General features: G+C 36.0%; 1 protein-coding gene across 2 annotated transcripts in view; it reads right to left on the bottom strand.

The window, feature by feature from the left end:
* Positions 1 to 229: 229 nt before the first annotated feature.
* Positions 230 to 10,993, bottom strand: part of LOC109537180 (E3 ubiquitin-protein ligase RNF220) — an 89,026-nt gene continuing 78,262 nt past the window's right edge. The window contains exons 6-10 of one of the 2 annotated variants that reach the window (XM_048662079.1): positions 1,762 to 1,973; positions 1,547 to 1,696; positions 966 to 1,490; positions 832 to 906; positions 230 to 777 (exon numbers count right to left, since the gene is read on the bottom strand). In XM_048662079.1, the coding sequence (XP_048518036.1) occupies positions 706 to 777; positions 832 to 906; positions 966 to 1,490; positions 1,547 to 1,696; positions 1,762 to 1,973 (1,034 nt within the window). In that variant the 3' untranslated portion in view covers positions 230 to 705. Of the gene's footprint in view, positions 778 to 831; positions 907 to 965; positions 1,491 to 1,546; positions 1,697 to 1,761; positions 1,980 to 10,993 lie in introns of both variants that reach the window. The other variant, XM_019903778.2, reaches the window with a different exon arrangement.

Consider the following 10,993-nt stretch of genomic DNA (forward strand, 5'->3'; position numbering starts at 1 on the left):
CCATTTGGCGCCCCTTTGTGAGTAGCGCCCGGGGCATGTTGCCCCTTTACTCTCCCCCCTTCGCTACGCCACTTCATAGATTCTATTTTCTTTAAGTGCGATTACTTGCGAATCGATGTACAAGTGGTCACCAAAATACAGCCCAAATTTTCCTATTGGGACAATAAAATTTCAGTGAGAGTTTTTAGAATTTTGGCATTAATAACGGTGGTTTTAGCTAAAGTGTCTATAAAAATCAACAATATATTACAAATTTAAGTAATGCATAATGACATTCAAGTCCATTAGATAATTTAAATAATTTATCTCTAAAATGATAAAGATCACATTAATATGCTTGAATTTTCAATTAACATCAAAATTATATGCTTGTTCATTCTGATATTTTGAAAAGGATGAATTAATACACGCATTTTTTATATACAAACTTAGAAGTATTGCAGTTTCGAGTAAAAATATTAAATTCACAATAAATATTTATTTGATTTGGCAATCTGGAATACCAAAATTCGTTAATTACACCTCAGTTTTATAATTGAAAATTTTCATATATGATATACGATTTAGTTAAGATTACTATGATAAAGACGAGACATTGATACGAGTGCAAATGTATTTATCAAATGAGTAACTGTGTGCAAATCGGTCTAGCTACGACAATTAGTAAGTGCGATAGGTAGTTTAATATCTGACATTAAGATAGTTTTACATGAAAATTCGCCTGAGATCAGTGGGAGAAGTTATCATACTGCATTGAGGACAAACTTTTTTGCTCCCCTGTAAAAGAGAACGCAAATTAGATGCATATTTTGGCAACTTGACCAAACCTACTAAAGTGTGAAGCCAACACTCTTCACAGTGGACGTGCCAACATACTGTTGATATGACCGGTTTCTTGTAATGTTCCTAAAGAAAAAAAAACTTTAAGTCTGACTGCAAATACTTAAAACGACGTAGAAACCTACCAAGCAAATTAAACACTTGTAGTCGTCAGGGTGTGCGGTTGGTACTTCACTGGAAGAAGTTTGTTCCCCATTAGCTGCAGCTTCAGCTTCAAGTTGCCTTATACGAAGTCGAAGCTCTTCTATTAGCTGAAGACGGCTGCTGGGCTCTGCGTCTGATGTACTCACATTACTATCACACTGTTGTCCGATTTGGACGGGCAAGTTTGACTGAGATTCCGGTTTAATTTCTACATCACCACTGGAATTTACTGTGGCAACTTGAGATTGCACTCCGTCTTTTTCTCGAATTTCCTTCATTACAACATCGGACTCGGAATATTGCGATGGTCCGAAACTATTTTCTTCAGGTTCATCTCCATCTACAATAACATCGTCTCCCTCATTATCAACTTCGGTGATTCGGTGCGAGCTATTAAGAGATATGCCGCTGACCAAAGAAGATCTCCGTTGCCTTTGACTTTCGTGCCAGTCTTCTAATTCTGAGTCGCCTTCAACGTCTACCGTTTCATCTTCATCGTGCAGATTCTATAATCATCAAAATAATTAGCAAAACATCCGCTTGAAAAGGGGTTTTAATATACTTTTCTAGAGCACTGCTCCACATGCATGTTTAATTCTTCTTGAGTTCTGTGGGGTCTTCCGGTGCAAATTGGGCAACCGTCGTCTGCCTTGCGTTTCCTGATTTTAAGTCTTAATCTACCCTGTCTGTTATTTTTAATTCGTTGAAATGTCTGAAATAAACATTTAAAAAAGTATACCTACTGGTATTTAATTTAGTTTTTGGTATGTGGCTTACCTCCCAACGACCTTCTGGTCCACTGTCACCAGGTAAAGCTGGAGGTCTGCCGGGATCTCTGGTATTTCGTTTCCTACTCGCTGCCATTCCAGTTCCACTTAATTTGTATAATCTTTCCAGCTCTTGCATGAAATGACTCTCCAGATCACCCGACGATACAGTGATTCCACAAACCGGACAGCTGGATGGATCTCTCTTTTTCTTATTTAGGACTAGATCTGTAACGATCAAATATCAGCGTCGAAAATAAACGTACTCGAAATAATAAACAGCTTTTAAAATAATTATCCCCATTAACCATAAACTATAATACGCGCAAAGGCAGAAGACAGTTAAGGGTTGCTTTTCGATAACTTTAAGCTTCATTAACACAGGCAATCCATTCTTTAGGGTTTAGATGACGCTGGGAGCTTATGTGGGATTACGAGAATCGATACACGTTTGAAAGTGTAAATCAAAGGAGTTAAAAGGGATCGGTTTCGGAATGTGAGGTACAAATAGGAAAGCTGAACTATGTTCTAAATGCGCAGAGGTGAGAAACCGAATGGCTTTGAGGTGAATTTGGTATGCGAGGGAATTAAAAGCCGCATTAATGCCCTTTTGGGCCTTACTTCCTACTGTGCCAAAGTTATACTTTTCCAATAAAAAGCTATTAATATGCCGAAATTATGCTAAATAGTTCTATAAGTATAACAAGGATCGAAGTATGTTTGAGTTTAATTATAGCATAAGACCTGAAATTCTTCTGAAATATTTCGGGAAACCGAAGTTTCTGGAAGCGAGACCTACCTGAACATGTTATTCATCTGAGAAAATGTACAATACATAATTTGAATAGTACAATTGCTTTCGAAACGTTAGAACGATCTTTCCAAACTAATGTCTTTCTGGAGCCTAAAAAGTGTAGAGATGTTAGATCTGGTGATCGCGATGGCCACCTTATAGGTTCATGAGTTCCTATCCAACGGTTTCTAAAGTAAGTATTGAAATACTCAATTTTTTTCAGTTTTCAAAATGTTGATAAGTCATTTTCACAAAACCAATATGTCAAAATCAAATTGACTTTTCATCAAAATGTTAATAACCACAAGAACGTCAACATAGTTTGGTTGCTAGGCTATAGGCTAATTTGGTTTCTTCATGGCCTACTGTGGTTTAAGGTAATAAATTTTAAATAAATCGCACTGATGTTATTCATGGTGAGTTCTATTATTTTGAAAATATAATTCAAAAGGCTATCTTTTCAGCTTCATGGTGATTCTATTTCAATTATTTTAAGGGTTGAGAGTGATTGGTTAATAAAAATTTTTTAAGAAAATGGGTGGTAATTTGGAGGAAGCTAGGTGCTTTTGTTGTTTAAGTCTTTTGTTGTAAAGCTCATAAATTTAGTTTTGTCAATATTCATTGTTAAGTGATTTTCTTCCAGCCATTGGCGAACCTTTGCAAAATCGAAAGTCGCCTCTTCTAGAGAACGTTCCCAGCTATCACCCTCTACAAATGAAACAGTATCGTCCGCGTATGATATGATGTAAGTTTACCTGCAGTATCTAGAAAAAGAAGTTCATTTATATAAATTGTAAATAGAACAGGTCCTAACACGGTACCCTGTGGAACACCACAATTTACATTTTTAAAAGTACTATACTCATAGTACTTTTAAAAATGTCCTCCCTTCCAGTAAGGTAATTTTTTAATTAAATCCCAACTTAACCCTCTTAACCCGTATTTACCAAGTCGAGCAGTATATCGTGCGATACCGAGTCAAAGGCTTTAGCCAAATCTAAAAAAATAGTTAATGGTTTTTTATTATTTGCAATAGTCTTATAAAGATGATTGGTTACTTCAAATAACGCATCTTCAGTTGACTTACCCTCTCTAAAACCAAACTGCTTTGGAGATAAAATCTTATTTTTCTGAAGATGTTTTGAAATTCTTACCCTTATACAGGATTCAAGTAATTTGGCTATATTATTAATGGGACGGTAGTTACCTGGAGAATATTTATCGTTCTCCTTATAAATCGGCACAACAACAGACTTTTTGAAATCACTCGGAATTAGTCCTGTAAAAATAATAGAATTAAAAACATGTGTCTTAACACATGTTTTACAATGTTATTATGACGCCAAGATATTTGAGAGATTTAGTTTAGTGTATTCGATTTCTGTATTGTTTAGTGTTAGTTTTGAGCGTTGGTGTGTGATAATTTTGATTTTCCAGGTGTCGGTCCAGCCTTGAACAGCGTTTAAGTGTCGTTGTAAAGGTGTGAGTAATAGAGGCACGTGTCGTCAGCGAAGAGGGATCTACCTATATACCTATAGGTAGATTATAGAGAGTTGGGGAGACCCGGGAGCCCTTGGAAGGCGATCGAGGCATCTTGAATTTGCCTCGCTGCTTGCAGCACGGCATCATGTTTTTGCATGAAACCGAACTGCTCTCGAAGGATCGTTTGAGGCGTTGAGCAAGAGTAGTTGGGTGAGTTTTGAAAGTTAGAGATGAGGCTGATGGGTTTCCAGTTTTGGAGGGAGGTTTCGTTTTTAGTGGGGTTGGGATTAGTACGATTGCGGCGGATTTCCAGGATGTAGGAAATTGTCTGAGGAAAAAGTAAGTGTTAATTAGGATGAGGGTTTGATTGAAGAGTTTTTCGGGGAGCAGTTTTAGGATAGGAAGAGATAAGGAAGGGTCGAAAATAGGACAACCTGTACTACTTGTAGGAAAAAAGTAGAACTTTGTAAATCCATATACAGGGTGCCTCAGGATTAATCGCGATAACTTCAGGAATTGATAGAACAGCTTAGAATTATTATTTCCTTAAATCGCATTATCTCGGAGATAGAGGCCGTTGAAATTTAAAAAAACTTCCCCTTTTCTCTCATGACTTTTGAAGCATTTATCTAGGCCTGGGTAACTCAGTGAATTTTCGTGAGTTGGCATAGTGCTGCGCAAATGGCCTGGTGCGCGTACCCAACGTATCGGCGCAGTAACTCACCGGTTCAGAATATCTTGCAGTAAACTCATATAAGAAAAAGTCAGCTTATTTTAATTTATTGTATTTTTTTTATACAAATATATAAATGAAATCTAATTAAGTCAGAATGCCATTGTAAATAATGCTTAAATGCTTAGTGTCTGTTTTAAAGTTAATGCTGTTTACATTTCTGATTATTTCCATTGTTTCGAAAGTTCCCGTTTCTTTGTATTGCATTCCGATTTTAAGACTTTAGTTTCTGTGCAATTGAAAATGTGTCCTGTTTCGATAGTATGCTTTGTTAGAGCTGTCTTATTTTTTTTATAATACTTATGCCCATTTAATCTGTTTTTAAGGAGTTGACTAGTTTGTCCTATATATTTTCCGTCACAATTATTGCATGGAATTTCATAAACTACGTTGGATTTATGTTCGGGGGTTTTAATTTGCCTTTAAGTTTGGTGTAGTTAAGAAGGTGTCCTTTGTGGATTACCAACATGTTTTCTTTTTGAAACATATTCTGTACATTTTCTGAGAGATTTGGAATATAAGGGATTGTTAGATATTAACCAGGTTTAAGTTTAGGCTTTGTATTTTGTTCCTTAGTGTAAAATTTGTATATGTTGATTTTAAAAAAATTGTTGATCATGACTTGTGGGTAATCGTTTGTTAATAAAACTTGTTTCGCTTTTTCTATTGTGCTGCGTCGAAACTCAGGATCTGTAAGTTTGATGGCTCGATCCGCAACGTTCATTAGAACGGATTTTTTTTGACAGAAAGGGTGCTGAGATTTGAAATATAAAAACATGCCCGACCATGTTTGCTTTGTATACCAAAAGTCTAAAAAGTTGATTTTGTTGCTGTCTTCGATTTCAATTGTAAAGTTCAGTTTAGGATGATATGAATTGAAATAGGATAAAATATTTTCTTTTTCGGTCTGTGGAATGCCTAATATGCAATCATCCACATACCTGCAAAGGAAGGGCAATTTGAAGCTTGGTTTGTTATATATACAGGGTGTATCACCGGGAACCGCCGCGATCGAGATCTGGCAAAATATAATTAAGAGAAATTTGAAAATTGACAGTTTGCCGAAGTAATTGGGGCAAGCGATTTAAAATATTTTCAAGATCGCCACACTTCCGGTTATACCGGAAGTAGATATTAACTTGCTTATTTTAAATGGAACACCCTATATATATTACATTTTTAAACTCTACTCCAAATTCTAAATATATTTCATGTATATCTAATATTCTATACCCAAGTCTAACTGTTTTTGATATATTTGAAATGTTATGTAAAAAATGACAGTTGCAGCCACTCGAATAATTAATTATTCATGTTTTGTATGAGGGAGTATGTGTTACTTAATTTGAGTCGCATTTCTTGCTGAAAAGAACTTGATTTAATAGAATTTCGACAAAATTTGATAACTATTAATACAGTGATGCTGTATATAATAATATGCTGATGGCACAGGACCGGAAAGGATGGAAAAATATGAGAGAGGATTTTGTCCAGCAGTGGACAGTATATGTTGATGATGATGATGATTACTGTGAAAACCGCAGAAAAAACATGATGGTTTAGATTGAAATATAAAGGACTAATGTCCGGAAGACAGATTTCAGCCACGTTTCAAATAAAAGGCTCCAGATCAATCAACAGACAAGTTTCACATAACATTTTTTTGTTAATTAAATACAATCAAGCTTCAGACAAAATATAAAAATAAAAAATAAACTTTGTGAAAACCACAGGTAAAAATTGATAGTTTAGATTAAAATGTAAAGGACTAGTGTCCGGAAGGCAATGTTCTTTTAGCAAAATGTAAATATTCCTGGATCAGGCAGTTTCGGTGTATTTGCAGCGCGTAAATTCGGGGTCTGATGACTTAAGCCGGCGCTGATTTACGCGGGGCCCAGCAATTAACACGGTTAGCCGGCTAATCCCGTGAATGATGTCGGCCGCCGCTTCGTTGACGAATGCCATTTGGGGCCGAGAGCCCCCATAGCCCAGTAGGGCTAAGCCTTCAGTCTCAAATGCTGGGATTTATAAACCGTCTGATTCAAGTATATTTCTGGCACATCTGGAGTTCCTAACTGAACTTGCATGAATGGAAATATGGGAAAGTAAATAGAAAAGGTGCAGGAAATGATCTCATTACTGCAATGCAAACAGCAAATTCATTAAATAAGCAGCCACTGCTAATGATGTATGCGCTGCTTTTATAATATTAATGTATCACCTAATAATAAATAAATCATTCGCTATCACAGTAGTAACCATATGCTACAATCTTATTGAGGCTGTCAAATGGCTTTTTACCCGTCACATTATCAACAACCTGTTTCAAATAGATATATCTACATAACAGGTGGGTTCATCAGTGTCTAATCTCTAAAATTGTAGTTATATTAGACCGAAAAACCAACGGACCTTGTCGGATTATACATAACACGATATTACAACACTTAATTAACGGAAAAATTAAAATATAAGCGATAATCTAATTCCTCTTACTTTACTATATCTCTTTAATAATTGACACTTTTCTGTTTGCCTATTGATTACGCCATTCATATCAGTTCCGCTTAGTTTGGCTGCCAGTTATACGTTAAACGTTAAGCCTTTAATGTGTTATATATTATATATTTGGGTTCTGTTCATTCAATTTATCACAAAAAAACACCGGAAAAGAAAAAAGTTTCCTGCCTAAAACAAGAGAAAATTGACTATGGCCCGCAGGTGCCGCAAACATGCGGGCTCTGTCGATCTTTCAAACGAAATCCGCCAATCTGCCCTCTGTGACTATTAAAATGACAAATGCTAATATATTTCAGGGCTTTCAGCGGATAAACAGATTTCAGCTTGATATATTTTTGCATCTTACTTCCCTTTGTTTATTCTTTTTCTTACACTTAAGTACTCCATTACTTATCTCAGCTTTTCGAAAGTTCCTATAGGGTAATGTTCGGACATTAACACACCCAATTCTTGCTTTATATTTGCTGCATATTTTTAATATCTTTATATATACTTATTATTAAGCTATTACGAGCAAGCTGACTTACTAAGCAATTATCAAGCTGGCATGACGCTTTTTATGAATTAAAAACCAAAATGTTCATAAAGTCTTCCTTAGGGAATAGGAGGCATGTTGTTTGGGGACGCGTGTCACCCTTATGAGAGATTATGTGGTTATAAGTACACGTCCCCTAGCTCTAACGGTATTACCTTATACCGACGAGATTTATATACACCACGAAACACCATATTAAACTCGGCCGCCTAAGGTTATTTCATTTAACAAGCTAAGTAGATATTATATTAGTTGTTATTACCTCCATTATTATTGTTTCACCGTTATTCGTTTCGTTCCCTTATAAATTATGAACATCTTAATTGAAAAAGATTAATTTTGGGTTATTAAGATGAAATATGGCCCATCTCTCGAGGTTGTTTAAGGGTCTCTCTTCTTTGTTTGAAAAGTGAAAATGATATAGAAGGTAATTAATGTCTCATATATACGGGCAGAAAGTCAACATTTTTTTCGCTGATTGAATTTTTCTTGGAATGAAAATTAAGTTTTGATTTATTATAATTTTATTTTATAAATAAAGTTATAAAAACTATACAATTGTGCAACTGACCTTTTATACTATTTAGAGTGGATGCTCCTCTTGCGCAATTAAAATACTTTTGATGTCTATCATTGAGTCAGGTGCATCTGAATGTTGAAGCCGTGAAATAAACTGCAGGGTGAGCAAAAATTGTGCACTTTCTTTTCTCAGCGAACTGCTCAACTTTGCTTCATAATTTGATATCACAACATCAGTTTATTTTTTTACAAGAATGATTAGAAGATCACAGCTTGATGTTCAAAGGGGTAGCGATGCGGAATTTAAGATGCGGTTCCCAGCTAGCATCTCTTAAGTGCCGTTTACACGCTCAAGGCATCTGAACGATTTGGCTTGCACAAGCCCGATCGCTCAAGCAAATCGTTACGTGTAAACGCAGATCTGAAGTTTACGCAAACCGAGAAATTTGGCTTGAGTAAAATCTATCCTGACAGAAAATTCACTTCAGATGGGATCGTTGGCGTGTAAATGATGTTCAACCCAGGTTTATGGGTTTTGAATGAAATATTGCTACCATCTGCGGGATTCCCTTTGGACTGCCGTTACTTCAGCAATGAGTTGTTCCTAAAGTTAAATGATAATCGAACTACTTAAAAGATTGCTTAGTAGCAATGTTGCAACTGTAGTAGTACTTCTATTTATTTTAGTCCTGCAGTTCGTTTGATGCTATCCTACCAGCTTGTATTCGGTTTACCTCTTGATCTTCCTCCCAGCCATGGTCTCCATTGTATTATTTTCGTGTTCCATCTCTCGTCGTCTCTCCTTGCTACATGTTCCGCAAAGTCTCATTTCCCCTGGGTTACCCTTTCTATTACATCCTTGACCTGTGTATGTTGTCTTATGTACTCGTTGGTCTTCCTATATCTTAAAGTAATACCCATGATTGCTCTTTCCATACCACTTTGTGTTGTTTTTAATTTTTGTATCGTATTTTTTGTAAAGGTCCACGTCTGTACTTTATATGTTAATACTGGCAATATACACTGGTCGAACACTTTTGTGCGTATTCGTTGACGAATCTTTTTACTTTTTAGTATCCTTGAGAGTTTGCCGAAAGCTACCCAGCTTAGACGCTTTCTTCGTTCTATTTCGGCATCTTTATTTCCTTTTCCTAATTGTATTTGTTGTCCAAGGTATAACTCCTTGACGTTCTCTTCTTCCGGACTCATAAATTTAGTTTTATATTTGTTCATTTTTAATCCCACATTTTTTTACTTCTCCTCCAATTATTCTAACATTCTGCAAAGATATTCTTTATTTTCCGCTGTTATCACCACACATCAGCAAATCTCACATGATTTAGCTTTTGCTCCATTGATTTTCATATCTCTATTTGACCATTCAAGTTGTTTGAACAGGCCTTCTAGCGCCAGCGAAAAGAGTTTTGGGGACAATATTTCTCCTTGACGTATGCCTCTCTTTATTGGGATTGGTTGAGTATCCTCGTGTATTCTTACTGTAGCTGTGGCTTTTTGGTAGATCCAAAAGTCCTTGTATCTACTACAGTATACGTGGGTCATCTATTTCTTTCATGACTGCCCAGTGTTCATGCTATTAAAGGCTTTTTCATAAACTACGTAGGCCATGAACAAGAGTAGGTTGTGCTCAGCTGCTTTCCGATTAGGATTCTTATTGTTAGAAGACGATCTTGTTGACGTTGTGCTGAAACCTTTGCGAAACGCTGCTTGCTCTGGAGGTTGGTAGTGATCCACTATTTTTACTATTCTGTTTGGCATTATCCAAGTTTATACAAATGGGAAAGCAAGCTTATGCGTATGTAGTTTTCTAAAGACTTTCTATCTCATTTTTTATGTAATATGATCATGATAGCATTGTTTCAGTTGTCAGGTATCTTCCCTTCCTGTGAGCAGGTATTACATATATACTTTTGTTAACTTTGGGAAAACTATATCTTGAGCTTTCTTTACCATTTCTATGAGGATGTATATGTTACAGACCGTATATGTAAAACCGGCAGTATATAAAATAACTAGTCCGTACCTAAACGTACTGAAGATTTCAGTCCATTATCCCAAATTTGTCCTTCAAAAAACGGACTAGTCGGTGTGCAAAAGGACTGTTTACATACGGTCCTACTTCGACTAGTCCATATGTAAACGAACTAAACCCCCGTTATTGCGGACTTTATGCAGTTTTTATATACAGGGTTGCTCAATAGTGCGTCAAAGTGCGATATCTCAGTAAATATGAACTTTACAAGAAAATACGTCCTACGAAAGTTTTTCATGTTTAAAAGGTCCACATTTTAAAATTACTTTCCACTATACGGGGTGTATCATAAACGTGTGGTAGTTACCAACTTTGGTTTTTTAAATGGAACCGCCCCTTTTTTCATTCATTTTCAGATTTGTCGTCAAAATTTAAGTTAAGTTTGTGTCAAACGTTTTACCTGAAAAATTTACGATTTCCGAGTTATTCGTAAAAATGTGAAAGTTTTGACAGCTACTGGGTTCCACAGAAATCGATGCTGTCACTACCCGCTGCGAATTTTGGAAAACAGTTTCCAGCGATTCTAACAGAACATCATGATCTACGTGTAGATATGTTTTAAATTATAAGGAAATACTTCTAAACCGCGCAATTAGCCTCTAAACTTGCA

The sequence above is a fragment of the Dendroctonus ponderosae genome, unplaced genomic scaffold (genome assembly GCF_020466585.1).
Source record: "Dendroctonus ponderosae isolate FM_Combo_2020 unplaced genomic scaffold, Dpon_F_20191213v2 Dpon_F_20191213_1, whole genome shotgun sequence".
Lineage (NCBI taxonomy): Eukaryota > Metazoa > Arthropoda > Insecta > Coleoptera > Curculionidae > Dendroctonus > Dendroctonus ponderosae.